This window comes from Schistocerca cancellata, chromosome 10, assembly GCF_023864275.1.
Source record: "Schistocerca cancellata isolate TAMUIC-IGC-003103 chromosome 10, iqSchCanc2.1, whole genome shotgun sequence".
NCBI lineage: Eukaryota > Metazoa > Arthropoda > Insecta > Orthoptera > Acrididae > Schistocerca > Schistocerca cancellata.
The window spans coordinates 187,004,460-187,030,025 of record NC_064635.1 but is presented as its reverse complement, the minus strand read 5'-3'; the positions used below and the strand labels follow the sequence as shown (position 1 = coordinate 187,030,025).

Genomic DNA, 25,566 nt, shown 5'->3' with positions numbered 1-25,566 from the left:
ACACTCCAGAAATTCTTCTCCGGCCATCTTGATTTAGGTTTTCCGTGATTTCCCTAAATTCTTTCAGGCAAATGCCGGGATGGTTCCTTTGAAAGGGCACGGCCGATTTCCTTCCCCGTCCTTCCCTAACCCGAGCTTGCGCTCCGTCTCTAATGACCTCGTTGTCAACGGGACGTTAAACACTAATCTCCTCCTCCTCCTCCTCCTCCAGAAATTCTTGTAATTGAAATAATGGGCTCTAGAGTGAGATTGTGGCACAGTGTATATATATTTGCCATTTAGTGCTCCTCCACAGCTTAAAAATTGCCACTTCATATCCTTTGGCTATGTCTATCCATTCCTCATTTGTTGTAGCAAAAAAAAAAAAAAAAAAAAAAAAAAAAAAAAAAAAAAAAAAAAAAAAAAAAGTAATGTAATATTTCTCATTTTACAGGGAAAGCAACAAAAAGCAGAATCTATACATATTTCTTTGTCAGAACTGCCAGAAAAGAAGAAACAGGAACATAGTGTGTCAGCTAGCTTTGATATGATGAAGACGTGCACCATTGCTCTGCCGCAGATCAGGAGAGATCATTTAAATGAACACGAAGCAGTGGGAATTAATATGGCCAAGAAATTAAAACAGATGGACCCTACACAGGCAATATATGCTGAATTTTTAATTTCTTCAGTGCTGAAGCGAGGTTTGCTGAGAACTTTAACTGCACAGATTGATTTGTGTGAAAATAATAAATGAAAAGTCAGACTGTTGTCAGCGCCATCTCATGCTTCAATGCCTATTTCTCCTTTGTCTCCTTCTACACCTGCAGGTTCTAACACTTGCATTCTAGATCAGAGCACTACTTGCTGTAGTAAATTTTATGACTGGTAAGGTAATTGTGTGTCCACAGAGTAGTAACAGAGGTGATTTTTTTTTTCTAGTTATTAAGGAATGATGTTGCTAAAACACTGGATGTTTTGTGAGTTTTCTGTCATATAACTATCAGCAATTTTTAAATAATTATTGTTAGTACAATAACTAATACTTTTACTTATTTGCCTTCATGACCTGTGGCCACAGTGCATCATAAAGTGCTTTGCATGTCTGAAAGTACATCAGACAGCAACAATGTGGAAATTCTTGTGCCATATTTTAAATCTTTGAGGGAGCAACCTGATGACAAAAACCTGAAGAATTGCTGTAAGAGGTGACTTTGCAGAAATGCGGTTAGTCATCATTATGTCCCTCCAGTTCATTTTGTCCTTGACGATGTCCTGCAGTATATCAAATGTTTCACTGCCCATTCTAAAACAGTTTCAATAATCATCAGAGAAATTGTTTCTTTAATGAAAGAAGTATGATTTGTGATGGTATCTCTACTCCTTCGCCCAAGTACCATGTTTCCTTTTATTTGTGTTCATTTTCATAGTTGCAATACCTGCTGTTGCTGCTGTAGTGCGATAATGATAGGTGTTCGATCCATATTTGAACAAAAGATGGCTGCAACTAATGTATTAATTGTGCACACACGATACAAGATATTATAACTGATGAAACCTCCACAAACTACTTGGCAACAAAGCTGCATACGCGCTTCACTATTAATCCACAGATGATCACATATGGCACTGTTGTATGCTGACTTGTACATGAGCAAGACTGTGTCCCCAAACTCCTCTCCACGCACCTGAGGGCCAAGGTTCGGTGCATGTTGAGGCTCGCCAAAATAGAGCCAAGATCTTTACAGAATGAAATGACTGAAATACCCTCATAGCCCATGTAGCTCCTATTGATTGTGAAATCATTACCGCCAGTCCTTCCAGTGATACTGTCCAAGTGATGGTTTTTATTTCATTCTGAGCAGTTGACTCTATGAAAATTTTTTTGATGATACGCAACGTTTATTCCTCAAAAGGAAGTCTGAAGGCACCGATAGTCATCCACTCAGTGGCAGGCATATGCAGTGCCCCGTCAATCTCCTTCAGGATTTTCAAAGCAGCCATCCTTCCGGGCAGTGGTGTGTTAGCCCTTCTCCATTCCACCCCGTTCCAACTCTCGTTGCCATCTTGACTGTTATGTCATTTGACTCCTGAGATATTTTCTGGCAGAAAATCACTGCTTCAATCTCATAGGTCACTTTCTGATTAAGTATATGAGTGTTCTAGAATACTCAAGATTTCTTCATTAGGAAGACCATGCTCACACAGCATAATTGAAAATGAGTATTAAGACACAACAATATATGATGCGAGTAACAACAACAACAACAACAACACACACAATATGACTGAAAAGATATGTTACAATGTCCAGCGTGGAAATGTTTCTGGCATTTCATATGTCATCATTTGAGCAGCAATTGTGAACCAGTGTAAAATTGCCGGCCGCAGTGGTCTAGCGGTTCTGGCACTGCAGTCCGGAACCGCGGGACTGCTACGGTCGCAGGTTCGAATCCTGCCTCGGGCATGGGTGTGTGATGTCCTTAGGTTAGTTAGGTTTAAGTAGTTCTAAGTTCTAGGGGACTTATGACCTAAGGTGTTGAGTCCCATAGTGGTCAGAGCCATTTGAACCATTTTTTTTTGTAAAATTAAACACAAAAACCTTTGTGAATATGAGAACAAAAGTATTCTAAAATGGAGTTTTGCCAGAAGTAAGTTTACCCCTCCTGATGTTCTGAGTATAACTTCATGAAATAGTGAAAATGCAACAAATTTTAGGAGTCTACTGTTAAAAGTAGAAGAGACGAGGAAAAGTTACAAAGCTTGATGGAAATACATTAAAAACTGAATTTCTTATTATAGAAATAAAAATTCAAAGGTGTCATTTGAGCCCTTTTGCTGTTGTAGTGTCAGACACTTCTAAAGACCTGGTGAGACAAAATACAGATCGATGGCATGGCATTCGGCCGCCTTGCCGTGTCACTGAAATGTTTGATATTGCATTGTGTCGATCACACAGAGGGTGGCTTTGGTACAATAGCCACAGACTTGATGCTGTGGCCACTGCCAAGTTGTCTTAGAATGCAGATTTGCCACCACATTCAGTGGGTATGTACACCTGCTGGCACATGTAACTGCTGTGCTCTCATACCAATGGCTGATGGAGCAGTGGGAGGAGGAAAATCTGTGGTTTCGATGTGTGTGTGTAGTGCATGCAGTGGAAATTGTGGAAGCAGAAAAACTTATTGAGGAGGTATAACTTTTTGTATGATAGAAATGATGCAGATTACAAGAATGTTTTGAAGAAGGCAGAAGCACGGAGGGATATAGGTACTAAACTGGGTCAAAATGGTAAACATTTTAACGAAAATTTTAATTTCAACACATGCAGTACATCAAATGCAGCAAAATGCAGTAGTATAGTATTAAGTACTAGAAATCAGTTAGTGTGTATTACAACTTACAGCATCTGGAAGATATATGTAAAGTATTTACACAACACTGAAATCCAAACATAAAACTGTTCGTAGAAAACTGAAAGAGAGAGAACCTCCTCTTGTGTTGAAATCAGACTGCATGTAAGGCAATCATGTTTCTCATTTAAATGAAAATCAAGTGTCTCATCCCATTTGGGATTTATGATGATGAGCTGCACTATTTCCACACTGGCTTTTAACATTAAGAACCAAAGATGTTATTCCACACAATAGTTTCATAATACAGTTTAAAGCAATACATTTGATAATAAAGAAAATAATAAGTGGCAAGAATAATTTATAAATTTCACAGGATAAATCAATACTAGTGCATTGTATAGTGATGTAGAAGTTCAAATTTTTATGTGGGAACAGCAGCATACCATAAGAGGAATTTGAAATACCCATCATGTACCTTTTTATTTTTTTCTTTGTTTTGCATTATAAAAAAATACATTTCTGATAACAGTTTTTGTTTGCAGCTGAGGCCCTGGAAGAACTTAAGAGACGCATACATGAAACACAAAATGTTGGCAAAAGATACCACTGACCTGAATAAAAATATGTACAAATTGTGACCATGGAGTGAACATATAAGGTTCTGGCACTTTATGTTAGAAACATGAGCAGAAAAATCAAAAGTTCCTTCTTCAAGCGATACAGTAACAGGTGACATCAAAAGACACACAATTGAATTTTCAGATTGTAAAGATTTCATTCATACGGTGATGCTAACAACTGATCATGAAGAGCAACCACAGGAAGAATTGCACGGATATTGGTGGTGCTACCCAAAGCATGAAAGAAATCACCTAGGGAAAGGAGGGACCAAATTCTGATATATAATGTGCACTAAGTTACTGTCAAAATAAACATCAGTGCATGATTTTGTACATCATTTATTTTTAAGCTATGAAAAACCATGCAAACATCTGGCAGTTTGATCACAGGCTAAACATGATGTACAACTTTGTGGAAACTGAGCTTATGCAGTGTTTAAAAACAAGGAAAAGGCTGTAGACATGGATTTAGAGGTTGATGGAACAAGGCTGGAAGAAGTAGAATCTGGTAGATTCTTAGGTATTCTTGTGGATAATGAACTGAAATGGAAAAAACATATTAATAATGTTTGTAAGAAACTGAGCTCTGTCATATTCTTAATGATGCAGCAATTAGGACCATTTTAAGAAGAAAGACCTCTGAAACATGCAGAAACTGTTTCAACAATTTAGGTATCTTGACTTTTTCATCGTTGTATGTATACAAAACAATAATGTACATCACAAAAGGTAGTGAGGACTGGATTACAAATGCTAGTGTACACACCCACAATACAAGAAAGAAGAATGAAGTACGGAGCATACCCCACCGACTGGCAATGCTAGAAAAAGGGCCCCAGTACTCTGGTATCAGACTACTAAGAAGTCTGCTCAAAACCCTGCAAGATAGTGTACTTCACAATGACTTTCCAAGGAAACTTAAAGACTATCTCATTGAAAAAGAGTTTTACAGTGTTGCAGAATACTTATGCCATTAAATTTGTATATATTGTTACTCATTATCAGTGATGTAAAAATGTAAGCTAAAGGTGTAGAAAAATAAGTGATAAAGAATGTTAATACTTTGACATGTCCTATATTACACGTACATTTACTGTACACAATGTAATCTTACAGGATCAAATAAAATTCAATTCAATTCAAAAGCAACTTCCAGTACATGTTTCTCCATGTCTTTCAACAGACTTTGCATGTGCTGATCTCGGTGCACTTGCTACATGTAGTGTTATAAATACTGGCAGAGCAGCTGACAATGTACCTTCGGACATGAATTCTTCTAACATCACCAAACTTTGAAAGTAACAAATTGCTCACATAAGTAACAGAAATGTAATATTTAGAAGCAAGAACAATATTTTGTAAAGCTCCTGTCTTTGTAAATGTGAATATGAATTACAATGAACTTGGCCCAAAGTTTTGCTAGCCTTTCTTTTCACTCATATTAACCTTCTCCAGTCTATTGTAACTTTAAATTATGGTGTGTTGAGTAACTCTTCAGTACAGTCATGAGTCATTCTAAAGTAATCACAGCTAACCATGCTTTCTTTAGTAGTAATAAAATGTCTATCACATAATTTGATGCTAAATTGGAAGTAGCTGAATTGCATTTCAGCAGCTTATATCTTCTCAACATCTGTTTCTGTGGATCTTAAAAGCATATGCCATCTCATAGCCAATATACCAGAGGCATTTTTCACTAAATAGTGGCTCGTCTGAGTCAGGTAATCAGTTGCTTCTTCCTTGCATTTTTCATTATCGCTTGTTTGGGATATTGTCCCAGTAAATAAGCTTCAAATGCAAAATCTTCACCCACAAAAACACAAAAAACAAAAATGTCTGTACTTAGCAGTAGCTTTGAAGGTGGAATAATTTTTCCGCCAATATTCTCTTGATACAAATATGAACTCTCAAAAATAGTGTTATCACTGTGATGCCCATACCTCCTTAAAGAGGTGACAACATGGATGGGATGGGCCAACTGTTGCCAGGGGAATGAGCATATAGAATTGCTTTTAGCAGAACAGCTAAGATCCACTGTCCTCTGCGAATTTTAACTTCATGTGCTTCCCATCTGTGCTTCCACAGCAGTTCAGAAACCACCGGAGCTCTGAAAATCCTTATATTTTCTGCATCCTTAATGTAGGTGTAGGTGGGTGAGTACCTTTGCTGTAGGGTATTTCCAATTGTGTGACATACTTTCTTCACAATTTCTGACGTTGTGTAACATCTCAATCAAAAAGAAAAAACTAGAGACTTGGGACTGTCACATACAATCAAATACTTGGAAAAGGATAAAATAAATCGAGCTCATAGAATGAATAGACAAAGTAATGACCAAAGTGTCCAACAAGGTGTAAGTTTGTAATAGCTTAATCGGATTTGTTTATTGGTATTAACAGAGATGCAAAACAAGTAATGTTTCTCAAAACTCTGTGGCAGGATTGTTTTTGCCTTATGTTTGTAATAATATATTTACAGTATTTTCCTTCATATGGTATAGCAAAACTGAAATGGAAAAGTGTACTTGATTTTCATGTGAGGAGATTGACACCACAATTGGTGAAACCTACCTCAAACAAAACTTTAGTCATTGCCTCATCTCAGTTGTTTTCTTCCAGTTTGTTGTGCACTTCCTAGTGCTTCCTTTTATCAGAAGGTGCAGTTCCTCAAAACATCCATGTGATGTACAAAAATACTTCAGAAGCCTGTTTCATCAGACTCTAGTTCAATACACAGATGATGATATTCTCCTAAGTTCTCTCTCTTCGTATTGAGGATGGTATTCCCCTAAGTTTTCTATCTTCATATTGGTGTCATGCACACAATATTGTCTTTACTTGTTTCCGTTTTATGGCTTTAATATGGTAAGGTGGTTTTCTTTGTATGACCACCTAACTGCTGCATGAAATTTGTAACTTACTACTAAAATATAAAGTGAAGTAACACTATGACCAGATATCTCATGTAAAGATAATGTGCCCTATGTGATCCTGCCAAATTCTGTACTGCCAAGGTAATAATGCTACACATTAATGAATGTCTGAGCATATGGAATAGGTTCCCAGATACATGAATGGCTTGAAGACTTTTTAAGTAGTAGAATCCAGTATGTTTTCCTCAGTGGTGAGTTTTCCCCAGAAACAAGGATGTTGTCAACAAGTGCCCCAAGAATAAGTTGTAGGACTGCTCTTGTTCTCTATATACATACATGAACTGAGGGATGGGGTGAGCAGCAGTTCATGACTGCTAATGACATTGTTCTGTGTGGGAAAGTATTGTTGTTGAGTGACTCTAAAATGGTACAGGATGGCTTAGACAGAATTTCTGCTCTATGTGATCACTGGTAGCTTGCTCTAAATGTAGAAAAATATAAGTTAATGTAAAAGAGCTGTAAAAACTATCCTGTAATGTCCAAATACAGAATTAGTGGTGTGCTGCTGGACACAGTAATGTTGATTAAATATGTTGGCACATCGTTGTGAAGTGACATGAAATGGAACAAGTACGTAAGGGAAGGCAAATTATGGACTTTGGTTTATTAGGAGAATTTTATGAAAGTTTGCTTCCTGTAAAAAAAACTAGTATGGCCCATTCTTGAGCACTGCTAAATTGTTTGGGATACTCACAAGGTCAGATTAAAGGAAGACATTGAGCAGTGGTGCTGCCATATTTGTTACTGGCAGATTTGATCAAGATGTGGATATTTTGGACATGCTTCGTGAAATGAAAGGGGGGCCCTGGATGGAAGACAAATGTTTTTTGTGAAACACTATTGAGAAAATGGGGAGAACCAATATCTGAAACTGACTGCAGAAAAAAATAGCCAGTTATTTTTCTGCCAGTCCATTTACATGTGGAACAGGAAAGGGAATGACAAGTAATGCTACAAGATTCCCTCTGCCATGCATCCTAGAGTGACTCGTGGAGTATGTATATCGATGCAGATGTATATGCAGGCTACTAATGCAGTTTTGGTATCTTTCACAGTGTGACAGCTGAAGCAACATCAGTCGCTGCAGACAGCTGCTCTTGACCCTATGGCTCCCTTGCTGCTGAATGCTGTGGCCTGAGCCACACTGCCAGGCTGCATTCTGTCTGGCCATACCATGCCTTGACTTGTCTGTTCGTTGTTGTTGTTGTGTTCTTCAGCCCAAAGACTGATTTGATGCAGCTCTCCATGCTGATCTATCCTGCAAGCTCTTGATCTCCAAATAAGTACTGCAACCCGCATCCTTCTGAATCTGCCTACTGTAGTCATCTCTTGGTCTCCTCCTATGATTCCCCCCCCCCCCCTCCTCCCCCAGACTCCGCCTCCCCCCAATCCCCCCTTGATATCTCAGAATGTATCCTGTCAACTACACTACTGGCCATTAAAACTGCTACACCAAGAAGAAATGCAGATGATAAACGGGTATTCATTGGACAAATATATTATACTTGAACTGACATGTGATTACATTTTCGTGCAGTTTGGGTGCACAGATCCCGAGAAATCAGTACCCAGAACAACCACTTCTGGCTGTAATAACGGCCTTGATACACCTGGGCATTGAGTCAAACAGAGCTTGGATGGCGTGTACAGGTACAGCTGCCCATGCAGCTTCAACACGATACCACAGTTCATCAAGAGTAGTGACTGGCATATTATGACGAGCCAGTTGCGCGGCCACCGTTGACCAGACGTTTTCAATTGGTGAGAGATATGGAGAATGTGCTGGCCAGGGCAGCAGTCGAACATTTTCTGTATCCAGAAAGGCCTGTACAGGACCTGCAACATGCGGTCGTGCATTATCCTGCTGAAATGTAGGGTTTCGCAGGGATCGAATGAAGGGTAGAGCCACAGGTCGTAACACATCTGAAATGTAATGTCCACTGTTCAAAGTGCCGACAGTGTACGCCGGGTGATACACCAGTATGGCAATGACAAATACACACTTCCAATGTGTGTTCACCACGATGTCGCCAAACATGGATGCGACCATCATGATGCTGTAAACAGAACTAGGATTCGTCCGAAAAAATGACGTTTTTGCCATTCGTGCACCCAGGTTTGTCGTTGAGTACACCATTGCAGGCGCTCCTGTCTGTGATGCAGCGTCAAGGGTAATCGCAGCCATGGTTTCCGAGTTGATAGTCCGTGATGCTGCAAATGTCGTTGAACTATTCGTGCAGACGGTTGTTGTCTTGCAAACGTCCCCATCTGTTGACTCAGGGATCGAGACATGGCTGCACGATCCGTTACAGCCATGCGCATAAGATGCCTGTCATCTCGACTGATAGTGATATGAGGCTGTTGGGATCCAGCACAGCGTTCCGTATTACCCTCCTGAACCCACCGATTCCATATTGTGCTAACAGTCATTGGATCTCGACCAACGCGAGCAGCAATGTCGCGGGACGATAAACCTCAATCGTGATAGGCTACAATCTGACCTTTATCAAAGTCAGAAACGTGATGGTACGCATTTCTCCTCCTTACACGAGGCATCACAACAATGTTTCACTAGGGAACGCTGGTCAACTGCTGTTTGTGTATGAGAAATCGGTTGGAAACTTCCCTCATGTCAGCATGTTGTAGGTGTCGCCACCGGCACCAACCTTGTGTGAATGCTCTGAAAAGCTAATCATTTGCATATCACAGCATCTTCTTCCTGTCAGTTAAATTTCATGTCTGTAGCACGTCATCTTCGTGGTGTAGCAATTTTAATGGCCAGTAGTGTAATTGCTACTCTAGTCAGCCTGTACCAAAAATTTCTTTTCTACCCAATTCTATTCAGTACCTCCTCATTAGTTGTGTGATCTACACCCCCAAACCCCAAAAGTTTTATATGTAGTTTGACTGTTTGTGAAGAGTTAGTTCACTAAATTAGCTATGCTTTTTAAGCGGCACTTAGGCAACAATGGCTGGTTGCTCTTTGTAGAACATCATGAAACACTTCTGTGAAGACAATCATTACAGCATTTAATTCTGTCAGACCGTGATGGAGTTTGTCAGAGAGACAGATTTTGGAATGGGATCATGGAGTTGCTCATTTCTGGCCAGCATTTGCTACATTTGCAAATGTCTGAGTAGCTGCATTTAAACATATATCTGTCTCTAATTTTATTCTATGTATTTATGTACTTTTGTAGCCAAGTTTGTTTTGTGTTACTTTGTCTTTTTGAGTGTCTCCTATATCTTCTGTTTCTGTATCACCATATGATGTTTCATTTCCTCTACAATTACTGCTGTCATTTAGTGTTACGGTTATATTTCATCTGGATACAGGGGTATACAGTCACTCTCTTGCATTTCTTCTTGCAATATTCTTGAACTAGTGTCCTCTGTTTTACCCAAGTCTGTCCATTGGGCTGGATTCATGATGGAGTTGTATGTGTTGTCGTGTGTCATCCTCTTTATCATCTGGCCTGTGTATGTGTCGCACAGTGTTGTATTACATATTCGAGTGAGCCAGTTTCTCTAGATAAATATTCTTGTCTCAGATGGATGTTTGTCCGATGTAAGTACGTTGGATAAGAACCATGTCCGGTTAGGAAATGTGTTTTTCTACAGTTTGAGGTACTGCATTGTATTTTTAATCTTTTCATTACTTTCAGTAAGAAATTAGTCTGTCTGGCCCTTTCTGCATGTGTCAGACTCTCTTTGCCAAGTATCTATCAACTATCTTTTAAGATGGCATTTTTTGGTGATGTCTTCCATGATTGTTGTCATTCTTTCCCTGTTGTACTTCATCTAAAACTTTCCAGCACAATACATAATGATAATGTCAAGTGGAAAGACACCGAGAACAACACAGAAGGCTTACAGAGACATACTTCTAGATGTGCCTGATAACTTTAGGAGCACACCTTTCTTGCAATGCCTCACAGCAGTTACCTTCCTCACCATGTGGAATTTGTCTCCATGTACTTGCCACAAGCATATAGTGGACTCAAAAGGTTTCACAGTATTAGCATGTGTGTTAGTGGAAGTCTTTAATCTGTAGGGTTTATGCTTGTCAGTTTTTTAGCAGTTTTCTTGGCCTTGTCCACTGTAGTTTCTGCTCTTGAAGGAAAATCCTTAGTCGTAATATCCAGGTATCTTGTCATTTGTTTTCGTGCTGTTTTTCTGTTTCCAAGTTTCATCAATTGATTTCTAATGAATCTTCTTTTAAGTAGGACTTAGTGCTTTGTTTGGTGCAGCTGTTAATTTTATTTTGTATACACCAGTTGTTCATGTGTTGTTGTATACCACCGGCTTTCTTTTCAACTTGCTATCAGGGGATTGCTAAGACTGCTACCAGCAGGTTGTAGACATATGCTGTCAAGCCGTCCATCCTTGGGGGAAAAAAGTTATACATAGAATATTTAGAGGAGGAGTGCATCATTCCCAAGCTTCATGGTCCAATGTTTTTTTTAAAAAAAGGTTGTTGTTGAACCTGTATGAATACCCCTTGTAAATGTAGACTCATAGGGAGAAAACCAATAGAAGTGAAACAAAAGCAAGTTTATAAATGTGAATCCAACACACTTAACTCATTTAAGACCTCATACAGTCTCAAGAATTTATGTCCAACAATTCATTCCTTATTTCAAAATTTTGAAGTTGATGTCTCCTACAGACATTGTAATTTTCACTTGGAGAATTCGGGGCACTATGTACATTCTACAGTAACAATTGCATTCATTCAGTAATTATATCCTATAAGTGTCAACAACAATAAGAACTGGAATGCGTGGAGTGTAACTGGAGTACTCTTCTTTTTTTTTTTTTTTTTTAATTGTGTTGTTTTCATAACATATTACCTCCACATTTGGTTGTATTCCTGTCGGGTCTCCAGTCAGAAAGTATCATCATCTGGACACAATGTGTGTGTGTGTGTGTGTGTGTGTGTGTGTGTGTGTGTGTGTGTGTGTGTGAGAGAGAGAGAGAGAGAGAGAGAGAAAGAGAGAGAGAGAGAGAGGGGGGGGGGGAGAGAGAGAGAGAGAGAGAGAGGGGGGGGGAGAGAGAGAGAGAGAGAGGGGGGGGGGAGAGAGAGAGAGAGAGAGAGAGAGAGTGAGTGAGTGTGAGTAAGTGCGCGATGGCCTACTCACGTGAAGATGGCGGCCAAGTGGACTGCCAAAATATTGTGTCCAGATGACGATGTGTTCCGGCTGGAGACCCGACATGGATACAACCAATTATTACACCGGGAATGTTTATGGAGCCATACCTACACCTTATTTTTTCATCTACTCCTTACACTTAGGACATAAGAGAATAATAAAGCTTCTATCACCTCATGAATGGATACAGAGATGAGTGTGCTGTAGTGGGATAATACTACATGTGACAAATGTGGAAGTCCACAACAACATGGCTGACTGATGGTGAACAGACATTTTTTGAATAGCTAGTACACCACTGTGAGTAGTGGTACCCCAGTGAAACCTTCCAGTATGATATAGAACATAGTTTGGTACAGTGCGAAGGGAACTATACTGCAATCTCATAAGTTTAAAGAAGACAAACCTAAATCGAAAGCCTCTTCAGATTTAGAAGAAAACTTTTCACAATGTTAACTAAAAATGTAAATGTTGTGTGACTAGGGCCTCCTGTTGGGTAGACCGTTTGCCGGGTGCAAGTCTTGTGATTTGATGCCAATTCGGCGACTTGCACGTTGATGGGGATGATATGATGATGATTAGGACAACACAACACCCAGGCCCTGAGCAGAGAAAAGCACCGACCCACCCGGGAATCGAACCTGGGCCCTTAGGATTGACACACTGTTGTGCTGACCACTTTTTTTTAAATCTCATTTTATTCTTTATAGTTTTTTTTTCATTTGTTCGGGGTGGACATCCTATGACATCCATTTAAGTTCCTTGTTGTTTCATTCACTCAGTTTTTTAATTGCAGAGGGCAGCTAACCCTCTGACCGAACACGCTGAGCTCCCGTGCCTTGCACCACTCAGCTACCGGGGGCGGACACAATGTTAACTCGAATACACACATAGAAATTACAAAGTTCTACAGCAAACATACTGCAGTCCTGAGAATCCAAGGTTGTGAAAGGGAGGCAGCATTTAAGAAGGGAGCAAGTCTGGGTTGTAATCTATCCCCAGTATTATTCAGTGTTTACACTGAGTAAACAATAAACAAAACTAAGGAAAAACTGGAAAATGAATGACAGTCCATCAAAGTCCATCAAAGATTTGCAAGATATGTTGATCAGAATGGATAGTGTCTTCAGAGGAGGAGATGCAGGATGGAACAGCTGTGAAAGTGAAACAAGGGCAATGGAAATTAGCCAGGTGCTGTAGAGGGAATTCTATTAGGAAATGAAATGCTGAAAGTAGTAGACAAGTTTTGCTATTTGGGCAGCAAAATAACTGGCTATGGCCAAAGTAAAGAGGGTATAAAGTGCTAACTGATACATTGGCAAGAAAAATATTTTCTGAAAAAAGTGAAATATGTTAACATGTAATATAAATTTAAGTGTTAAAAAGTTTCTTCTGAACACACACACATCAAAAAACAGTTTTGCATCACCCTGGTTCCCAGAACTGAAGACAGATGTTGACTGTGGATATTCTATTATAGACACAGTCCCTTTGACTGTTCAGAGATGTCACTAAACCCTCCCAAAGATGTAAACATCCATGCATGAGCAGCACCTATTAGATCGAGGGGGTCCAACAGCCGATCAGTTCCAGTCATTCCACCATGAAGGAGTTACACGGCTCATGTTGTCTGTACTTCAACCACGCCTAGATGGTGAATACTGCGGTTCGATCATGTCCACATTGTTACTTTGTGCCAGGAAGAGCTCTCAACAAGGGAAGTGTCTAGGCGTCTGAATGAACCAAAGTGATGTCGTTCAGACATGGAGGAGATACAGAGAGACAGGTACTGTCAATGACATGCCTCGCTGAGACCGCCCAAGGGGTACTACTGCAGTGGATGACCACTATGTACGGATTATGGCTCGGAGGAACCCTGACAACACAGTTGAGTAATGCTTTTCGTGCAGCCGCAGGACGTCGTGTTATGACTCAAACTGTTTGCAATAGGCTGCATGATACGCAACTTCACTCCCATCGTCCATGGCGAGGTCCATCTTTGCAACCATGACACCATGCAGTACAGTACAGATGGACCCAACACTATGCTGAATGGACCACTCAGGATTGGCATCATGTTCTCTTGACCAATGAGTGTTGCATATGCCTCCAACCGGACAATTGTCGGATACTACACAAAATCTATGGGCCAATAAGGGAGGAAGAAGGGTGGAGAATACACTACAATGCCAAATTACAAGAGTTTATACAAGGCAGGGACATAGTAAAATTTGTGAAATCACAGCGAATACAATGGTAGGATACTTGGAGAAAATGGCAGAGGATAGAATTCCAAATAAAATAATGAAAGGTGTGATCCATTCAGTTAGGCGAAAAGGGAGACCTAGAAGAAGATGGAGCGACAAGGTAATAATGGATATGACTAGTATGGGAGCCTGGGTGTGGAATAGAGCAGCAAATAACCAAGAAGTGTGGAGGAAGATTGTTGAAGAAGCCAATGCTCGCCAAGGGCTGTAGCACTACTGAAGAAGAAGAAGAAGAAGAAGAAGAAGAAGAAAACTACTGTTGGAGCTGTGTTTGGAGGCAACCCGGTCAGGCTGAACACCTTAGACTCACTGCCCATCGAGGGCAGCAAGGTGGAGGTTCCCTGATGTTTTGGGGTGTCATTATGTGAGGCAGACGTATGCCACAGGTGGTCAAGGAAGGCGCGTTAACGGCTGCCATCCTCTCTGACCAATAGTGCAACCATATTGGCAGCATATTGCAAGGCTTTTGTCTTCATGGATGACTATTCGCGCCCCCATTGTGCACATCTTGTGTATGACTTCCTTCAGGATAACGACATCGCTCGGCTAGCATGTTTTCAGACATGAACCATATTGAACAGGCTTGGGATAGATTGAAAAGGGGTGTATATGGACAACGTGACCCACCAACCACTCTGAGGGATCTATGCCGAATCGCTGTTGAGGAGTGGGACAATCTGTACCAACAGTGCCTTGATAAACTTGTGGATAGTATGCCACAACAAATACAGGCATGCATCAATGCAAGAGGACATGCTACTGGGCATTAGAGGTACTGGTGTGTACAGCAATCTGGACCACCACCTCTGTATGGTGGTACAACATGCAATGTGTGGTTTCTATGAGCAATAAAAAGGGCAAAAACGATGTTTATGTTGCTCTCTATCCCAATTTTCTGTACAGGTTCTGGAACTCTCAAAACTGAAGTGTATTTGTCTGAAAAGTAGTAGTTGGCTGTTGGAGAGCTGTGAGATAGTGGTGTAAAGTTTCTGATCATCAGTGTTTGCTCCAATGTTCTGGGTTAGATTCCAAAACTCTGCAGTATGGCATGCGTTGAGACATATTACCAACCATTGTATGATGGATGTCGAGCTCAGTGGCCCCCTTGGGATGTTCGAGAAGAGTGGGCTGTGTGAGAGCACTGGCTTTCACACATCATGTCAGCCAGCCACACTCAACAAATACATTTAAGACACAAGTTTCACATGTTGCAAGGAAGGGGGCTGTTTTGTGCACAGGAGGAAAACTTTCCTCTGATTAGACTGCTGAAACTACCCTTTAGGATCATCTGGCCAACAAACTGTGACTCTTACTTTTCTGCATAGAAGTGAAAGATAAACAATAAAAACTATAAACAAGAAGAAAATGAAAGCATTTGTTGTTACAAAAGACTGCTAATGGTTAGCCATGTAGATTGCGTAATAAGTTACTGAATCAGATCAGAGAGAAAATGGCTTTATGGCACAGTTTTGCTGAAAAACTAGGTTGATAGGACACATTCCGAGGCATCAAAATGAGTTCACTTCTGTGTAATAAGTTCTAGGTGACACGCTCCACAGGCTTCCAAATGAATTGCCACACCCTCATAGTTAAATTCATTAACAGAAAATTCTGTACAAACTATTATGTGTATGCTGATAAAAGGATCTGGGGATAAGAGGAAGCAAACCCTGTGCAACACACAAATCCCATGAGGAGAGAACGGTGAGTGAATGAGTTAGCTTCACCTCACAAAGTGATGTGAATGTGATCAATATATGTATTTGAAGCACAGATGGGGCTACATACTAGCAGGCATTTGGGTATCAACCTTACTTGTCAATTACCAACAGTATACCAGTAATTTTTTTAATGCTTGCAGTCCATTATTACTTCTGGATAACTTCAGTCTAGTGCAATATTGAATGCCAGGGAGAGGCATTGTGGGCGTGTGATGTGGCAAGTAAAGCCTCCTCCCTCCCTCCCTCCCCGCCCGTCTCTCTCTCTCTCTCTCTCTCTCTCTCTCTCTCTCTCTCTCTCTCTCTCTCTCTCTATCTATCTCTCTCTCTCTCACACACACACCAGCCAAATGTCCCAGATTTGAATCCTGGTCTGGCATTCAGTTTTAATCTGCCAGAAAGTCTCAAATCAGTGCACACTCCGCTGCAGAGTGAAAATTCATTTTGAAAACAATCCCCCAGGCTGAGGCTAAGCCATGCAGAATCCTTTTATTCAGGAGTGCTATTGCTGAGCAAGGTATGCAAGATAACTTGTGTGAAGGCTTGACTTTCAGAGATGAGTTACTGGCTGCAGTAAAGCTGTAGGGCAAGTTGTGAGTCATGCCTTGATATCTCAGTCAGTAGAACACACCCTTAAAAGGCAAAGGTGCCACTTTCAAGTCCCAGGAAGTTTCAAATTAGTGCAGACTCGACTGCAGAGTGAAAATTCATTCTGGAAACCAGAGATAGTCTAGTCCTTAATATTGTTGATGAGGAGCACACCTGTCTTTAAAACCCACAGGTGCCACTTTTGATACGAAAAGATAAAATGACCTGCTTGTATAACTTAATGTTCTGTGCACTGATGTTAGTCATGGAGGTGAGCCATACCCAGATTGAAATGATGCACTGGGCTTACAGCTATCCATTTGGTATAGTGGTCGCCCAAGTGGGGTTTTTAGGTTGTTTCCTGTTCTTGTTCCATCACATGTAATACAGAGCCTCAATCTTCACCTCATAAAACAGTTAAAATACAACAGCACACAGGAAGTAGTTTACATGATCTTCAGATAAATGGTTCCAGTGCCTTTGATGCCTTTTGTAAGTAAATGGCAATAGCAACAGTGAGGGTACCAAGCCAGAAAAGTTTGATCATTGCTGAATCTTGGAATAATGGACATTACCAGGGACAGAATAAGCACAACAGAAGCAAATGAATCCTGTGACAGTACCTTAGTCAGTAGGAACAAGAAGAAGAAGAAGAAGAAGAAGAAGAGGAAGGAGAGAGACAGTACTATCTTGTGATGTGGGGCAAATCCCTCAAAACTCAGCCTAATTAGAACACACATTGTTTGAGGAGGTGGACTCCCCTTGGTTTGCATTATGAGTGGCTTCATTATTATTATTATTATTATTAAACCAGCAGTGTGGACGTTGTGTTATCTGTGCGCAAGTACAGCCGTCCCATCTGCCTGTCTTTATTTCACGTATCTCTGATACATTCAGATGATGCAAGTGGACAATAACAATATAAAAACAAAAGCTCTTGTGGGTTTGATATAATTTCAAACAGAATACTGAAAAGTTCCCAGAATGAGATTTTCACTCTGCAGCGGAGTGTGTGCTGATATGAAACTTCCTGGCAGATTAAAACTGTGTTCCTGACCGAGACTCGAACTCGGGACCTTTGCCTTTCGCGGGAAAGTGCTCTACCATCTTTTTTTTTTTTTTTCCCCCACCAAAAACAGTAACAAAAATGGCTACAATGAAATGACATAAATAAGGTGATGAGCTACCAAAGCACGACTCACGCCCGGTCCCCACAGCTTTACTTCTGCCAGTATCTCGTCTCGTACCTTCCAAACTTTACAGAAGCTCTCCTGGCAGAAGTAACGCTGTGGGGACCAGGCATGTCTCTTGCTTCGGTAGCTCAGATGGTAGAGCACTTTCCCGCGAAAGGCAAAGGTCCCGAGTTAGAGTCTCAGTCGGGCACACAGTTTTAATCTGCCAGGAAGTTTCATACTGAAAAGTTGTTGCAACTTAATATGTAATGTCCTTAGTGATACATGCAACGCATCACTGGCACAGGGAATTTTTTCCAGCAGGTTAAAATGTGCAACTATTAAACCACTTCATGAGAATGGTGACAATGTGTATCATCCAGTTTCCTTACTGACATCTCTTACCAAAATATTTGGAAAAGTAATGTATTTAAGAGTAGTCGCACACTCAAGTGAAAACAATTTACTTGGCATATCAGAGTTTGGACTCCAGAAAGGTTGCTCAGCTGAGAATGCTATTTATACATTCACTTGTAAAATAGTACAAGCCTTTAATAATAATAATAATAATAATAATAATACTAGCAAATGCAGAATACACCAGAAGACATGACAATGTGGCAAAAATAATACATCAACAACTTGCCATACAACATAAACTAATAAAACAACACATTTCCACATACAAGTATGCACCACAAAATGTACTAGAGAATGATGAATACAAATTATACTGGAACAGAACCATTATAACAGATAAAACAACACCGTATAACAAACCTGACATCATACTCACCAATAAAAAGAAGAAATTAACACAACTAATCGAAATATCCATACCCAATACAACAAATATACAAAAGAAAACAGGAGAAAAAATTGAAAAATTCATCCAACTGACTGAGGAAGTCAAGGACATGTGGCATCAGGATAAAGTTGACATTACACCAATTATACTATCAACTAAAGGAGTCATACCACACAATATCCACCAGTACATCAACGCAATACAGCTACATCCAAATGTATATATACAACTTCAGAAATCTGTAATTATTGATACATGTTCAATTACCCGAAAGTTCCTAAATGCAATGTAACATATACCGTACAGTTAAAAGGAAGTCACGCTTGATCAAGGTCCGCGTCACTTTCCATTTTTAACCAGACATAACGTCTGAGAAAGGAAAGAAATAATAATAATAATAATAATAATAATGCCTATTGATATATTTTTGAGAGCTCTCCAGGGCTTTAGATTGTGTAGATCATGATACTCTCTTAGAAAAACTCAAGCTTTATGATATTTATGGCCTTACACACAGGTGGTTTGAATCATATTGGACAAAAATAATGAAAAAGATTGTACTGAATAATTCAGGCGATGTAGGAATGGTACAAAATTTTAGTGACTGGGGTAAAAATCACCTAGGGGGTCCCACAGAGTTCAATTCTGGGTCCACTACTGTTCCTTATATATGGGAATGACCTTCTACTTAACATTCAACAAGCAAAATTGGTATTTTTTGCAGTTGATACTAGTGTTATAATAAATCCTGTTACAGAGAAAGCAACAGAAAAGTTAATAAATGATATTTTCCAATGAATTATTAAGTGGTTCTCTGAAAACAGACTCTCACTAAATTAACACACACACACACACACACACACACACACACACACACACACACACACACAACATTCAGTTCTGTACAAAAAATAGAATTATACCAACCAATATAGCACACAAGCAGGTGTCAGTAAGTGGATTAGACTACTTCAAATTTTTGGGTGTATGTATTGAAGAAAACTTGACCTGGAAGAAGCATATTACTTAGCTTCTCAAACAGTTAAGTTCAGCTACTTTTGCTCTTCATATAATACGAGGGTGAGTCAAATGGAAACCTTAAATTTGTAAAAACAAATCGAAATTTCAAGCCTTTAATCTGTAAGTTGGTAAGCTCGCTACAAACAGTGTGCAGAATGGCCTGTAGGTGGCAGCATAGTACAGATGCACACATACCATCACAGTATCAGTATAAAGATGGCTGCCCCACTTGCGACTTGCACCATGGAAGAACAGCGCTCTGTTATTCGGTTTTTGCGTAATGAAGGTGTGAAAACTATTGAAACTCATCAACAAACAAAGGTTCAGTATGGTGATGCATGTTTGTCACAGCAGGAAGTTTGCAAATGGTGTGACTTCAATGGAAGATGCTCCTCGTCCAGGTCAGGCACAATGCGTTGTGACTCCACAGAACATTGCAGCAGTTGAAACCATAGTGAAGGAAAACTGCCGAGTGACACTGAATGACAATGCAGCATGCTTACAGAATATTAATGGGTCAACACACCACATTGTGCATGGTGTGCTCCAGTTTCACAACCACTATCACCAGTGCATCATACACAGATCTCCTAAAAAATCATTTGCAGCCTGCAATCAAATCAGAGCGACGTGGATTGCTGTCGGCAGGTGTCCATTTGCAACACGACAATGCATGACTGCCCATATAACAGTTGCAACAATCACAGACCTGCATTTTGAGTGTCTTCCTCATCCACCATACTCACCAGATCTTGCCCCAAGCGATTTTCATATGTTTGGATGACTCAGAGATGCAATGGGAGGAAAGAAGTTCCCTTCTAATGAAGAGGTACGCCACGCAGTGCATAAGTGGTTGCGCGGACTACCAAAAGAATTTTTTTCTAAAGGAATTTATGCACTTTGTAAGCACTGGGGGACTTGCATTGAGTGTGGGAGAGATTATGTTGAAAAGTGATACAGCTGTGTACCACTTCTGCACAATAAACAGTATTTAAAAATATTTAAGGTTTTCATTTGACTCACCCTCGTAGCTAATCTTGATAACAAATGTATTAATCTCCTGATATATTTTGCATATTTCCACTCAATGTCATACAGAATAATTTTCTGGGGTAACTCGCCACTTAGAAAGTACCGATTGCTCAAAAGTGACCAGTAAGAATAATGTGGTGTGTTCCCCATGGCTGTTGTGCAGGCACCTCCTCAAGGAGCTAGGCATTTTAACAGTGCCTCCACAATACATATTTTCACTAATGAAATTTGTCAGAAATAATCATCACAAATTGAGAAAAACAGAGATGTACATACCTACAACACTAGAGGGGAAAAATGACCTTTATTATCCACTGTTAAAGCTGTCAGTAACTCAGAGAGAAGTTCCATATGCAGCAATAAAAAGTTTTGATCGTTTGCCCAGTAACATAAAATGTCTGACAGTTAGTGAAGCAAGGTTTAAATCTAGTTTTTTAAAAAATTCTCCATGACAACTCCTTCTATTCCACCAAAAAATTTCTACTTTAGAACTGCTAGCCAGTAAAAAAAAGTCTTGTTTTTAAGTGTCATAGCATGAATAGGAATAAAATGGTGTTCATTAATGTTAACTCTAGTTGTATATGGCATACCCTGCAAACGTACTCATTCTACAAAATTTTGATAAAAGAATAGTTCAAATTATCTATGGAACATGTAACTACCTTTAATTAATTTGACAGAAATATTTTCTGAAAGATCACTGTGACCCTGGAGTATACATTGACATTGTGTAACTGTTCTGTCATCATGTGTGAAATACATTTATGTCAGAGTGGCATGTAGAAATGTCATTTTACTAATGTAAGATGCTATATGGCAGGGTCGGCCAAACACTGCACAGTGTGTAGACATGCGGAAGTGCTGCACATGTGCGACAGCGACAATTGTTATTAGACATCTGTCCTAAATGAACGGCAGCGGCTGCACTTCCCTGTTTATGTGGTACAAGCAAGAGTGCAACATACCCAGTCTCGTTTACCCCTGGTGACTGTAAGAGAGAAGTAACAGAGAAGTACTGAGAAATGGCAGGTACTGTGCAAAAGCAAAGGATGGGAGGTCTATGCTCTCAGTCATTTCGATCAAGCATCAGTGATGAAAATCTCCCGCAACTGCTTGCGTTTGTCAATGAGCCGTGTTTTGTGCCTGATATTAACTATATCATTTTTCATGACCAGTGATAAACGTGTTTGAATTTATTCCTTTCATAATTAAAAATTATTGTTTAGTAACTGCGCATTATTGCCTCATTCTGCTCCATGTTACATTATTATCAGGAAAATTGGTCATTAAACTGATTGTTGTATACTTACATTTAGTTTTTTTTTTAAATGTGTGAAGGGCTACAATCAGCTGAAGTCGATAAAACATAACATTCATCTAATTGTCGGTTATTATGTAGATTTCAGACGGAACTGATGAAAGATATAGCAATAATGGTACAGGTGATCACCGAGAGGTCTGCGGTCATCATTATGCTCAGAGGTCAGTGTGAGAGAAATTATGTGGGTGTAACTGAGGACACCAAGAATTAGTTATAGGAAACCTTGCATTGGTTTAATGTTATTTGAAATCATGACTAAGGTTCTTTGGAAGTCGCTAAGTGCTCTCTTTCTTAAATACTAGATCAAAAACATTATGCGTATTTACGTGCTGTCAGTCAAGCTGCCTTAATAAAAATCCATGGTTGTTAACTGTATTACTTGTCTTACTGGGTTAAACTGTTAACATAAAAGTAGACATCTCAATGAGTAGCCTGTGGCAGTATTTCAAATGTTTAATACACGAAATACCTTCCCATGGTTGGCTTGCAAGCTGCGGAAAGAGCACTAGAATGCGCCGGTACAGAGTATCCCAGCAAGTGGATAAAGCGACATCTGTGCGTAGAAACATGCACTACATGAACGCTGATGGCTGCGGCGTGCACGCTGTGACCCGGAAGTTGCACATGTGCAGGAGCACCGCACGCTTGCACAATTTCTGGCCGGCCCTGCTATATGGAAAGCACTGTTAGAAAAACTCAGTTGTGAATGTGATGTAAATGACTTCCTGATGAAGTGATTCTGAAGCTGCTAATCATGCAGCGGTTGTGGACAATGCCGGAACTGACCAGTCCGCTGAATCTCCAGACAGCGATGAAGAAAATACAGTTGTCCAATGTAAGACTGGTCATTGTTGAAACACAGATGCCCCTAATAGAAGAGACTAGCCAGTTGCTGGTAACATTGTAGTCCATATTCCAAGACAGGAAATAATGATTGAATTGTGAATAACTAACAATATCTCAAAATATTTGTGTAATTTGTGCATTTAAGTAAATTAATTGCATCTTCATCGAATTAAACTTTAAATAAAATTTGTAGATCTGGATTATTTTCAAGTTTCCTCACTACAAAGCTTCCATGACAGTTTTTTTTTTCTTCTTGAATTTTGGATTGAAAAATTACATGGCAGAAGTGAAATTAAATGTGTTTAGTATATGAGAGTCCAGTTTCATTATAAAATATTCTATATGCAGGCAGCTTTTCCAACAAATAATTGAGGGTCACTGTGACTGTGGTGTTCAGTTCATGTGACAGTTTGAGGTTGCCACTGCCAGGGGTAAAAACCAGTGAACTTTTGAAATATATGTGTTATAATGGACGTGGAAGTTTCAGGGAAAGTATACCATCACTGGTGATAGTGCAACTTCACTGGCCCATTTAGTGAAAATGATTTACTGATTCCAGTTCTATCAAACAACAAACATTGACTCGGGATAGTGCACTATCACTAGTGAATGTGTACCTTCACTGTCAAGAGGTAAGGAATGTGAACCACGGCTGTAATAACAAAATAGTTGTACCTCGAAAGTTGCATTTATCACCTCTAGTTTGAAAATATAGTCGTATTAAGTAAAATCTATTTACTGCAGCAAGGACGTGCACCATGGCACTTTGACTTTTACAACACAATTTTGTTTTTGCAAAAGAGTCTCAGAGTCTGACATTTTTGCTGGCACTTGCATTTGAAGAATCCCTGGCTGCTTCCCATCGATTGAGACATCACAACTGCCCTCAGGGCAACAGTTTTCTCTGCTGGAACTTCCTCCTCCTGAGATTATTCTTAAAGGGCAAGTACTGAATTGGGACCAAACAAAATGTTGTTGTTGTAGCTTCAGTGGCGTATTGTATCGTCCCTTCTTTAATTATTTAAAAACAAACAATTTATTAATATGTATATAGTCGGCTCAGCACACCATCTCTCATCCCAATTCAGCAGAACACACAAGATTGAAACTAGCATCTCCTCTTCCTTTGTCGAAGTTGGGATCTGGAACTCTCACAGTGCAGCCCTTTTCTTCTGTCGGAAAGCAGCGATCTGAACACTGCTGCATTCTTTGCGCTTGTTTTTCTAAGCACTTGTACGCTTCAGTTCTATGTTTTTTAATAGCACAATTTGACTCATCTAAATCAGTCAGGCAGTAGTAATTATTGTCAGGAATACTTTCTTTCTCTCTGTTCTCAACCTCTGTCCTTGTTGGTTTGTTATCCTTTTGCAATGGAGGTTTACTGTGATCATTATCCTGCAATGTTTTAGTCCCTGTCTCACTGCTAACACTCACATGATTAATTACATTTTCAAGGTCATCCTGAGAGTGAATGTTCATCAGTGCTTCAGGAGGTAAGCTTGTTGAAGACAAATCGTTTTTAGGAGAGCAACCAAACATCACTTCATATGGAGATCTTTTAATTCAAAAATGTGCAATGCTATTCTTCATTAGCTGCACATATCTTAATGCATGGCTCCACTCCACAGTGTTGTGCTCCTGCATCCATGTAGTTAGCATATTTTCTATGTCTTAATTTGCTTGCTCTACACTGCCTTGGCTCTGCACTGCCTTGGCTCTGACTGTGTCTAAGTTTACCGTGGACAATCTTAAAATTGGGCCATAGTGTTCAGTTAAGCTGCTCATTATTTTGTTAACTAACACTCTGGCATTTTCAGACTGCAATGCTGAGGGAGTGCCTAACAACTTAAAAATGTCAATAATGTTATTGCATACCTCTTAAGCTGTTTTGAACTTCAGTGGCCTGAGAACAACGAATTTAGTGAGGTGGTCCTGATAAATCATTACAAATTTGTAATCTCCACCTTGTTGTGATTGGAAGTCAATGAGATCAACTTGACATCTGGAATTTAGCTCCTTGAACAGTATTGGCTTCACTACTATTTCTTTTTTCTGACCTTTTTGCTTTTGTAAACGAGGCTCACACAAAGTAATATAAATTTGGACATCTCTATATGTTGTATTGCAGAACTTTGACTTGAAGCATTTCATCTTTCATTCACATCCACCATGGCCAGTTATTACTTGAGCATCATGCAGAATATCATACAGTTCTTCATCAAAAACTTGTAGTCGTTTCCATCCCTCTTTCATCCAGATTTTAGTGATTTAGCCTTGCTGATAAGTGACTCGTAGTTTTCTCTGTCCATGAAGACAGAATCATAACTGAGATTTCCCCATTCCAGTCTAAGATGTTTGTAGAACTTCACTGATTCAACCACAGCTGCACTGATATGAACCATAACTGCACTACTGTATAACATAACAATAACGAGCTGACGACAGTTACATTCATGCTGATGTGTGGTAGCATTGTTGGATGCACTGTTAACAACATGGGAACGGCAATGGTATGCCTTCACTAGTGGATAATATACTACTGTATACTTTTCGTAGCTGAGTACAGTGATGGTTCACCTTCACTAGCGGATTTTATTTATTGATTTTTTTTTCCAGTTTATGGTAAGCTCTCACTGATCATTTTAGTGATGGTGTATATCAACTAGGGAAGGTTTATCTTCCCTAATCTTCCACTTCCACTGTAACATATGTAAAGTAAACTATGAAATTTATTTAGTGGATTTTACTGTGTAA

The 25,566-nt window shown here is 39.7% G+C and overlaps 1 protein-coding gene across 5 annotated transcripts in view; it reads left to right on the top strand.

Moving 5' to 3' along the window:
- The window catches only part of LOC126106652 (uncharacterized), a 123,931-nt gene that overhangs the window by 87,793 nt on the left and 10,572 nt on the right, over positions 1 to 25,566 (top strand). For 2 of the 5 annotated variants that reach the window (XM_049913015.1, XM_049913013.1), the window contains one exon: positions 3,878 to 5,368. The exons of 1 other annotated variant lie outside the window; for it this stretch is intronic. In XM_049913015.1, the coding sequence (XP_049768972.1) occupies positions 3,878 to 3,973 (96 nt within the window). In that variant the 3' untranslated portion in view covers positions 3,974 to 5,368. Of the gene's footprint in view, positions 1 to 433; positions 965 to 3,877; positions 5,369 to 25,566 lie in introns of those variants that run through there. 2 more of the 5 variants (XM_049913012.1, XM_049913011.1) reach the window with 2 other exon arrangements.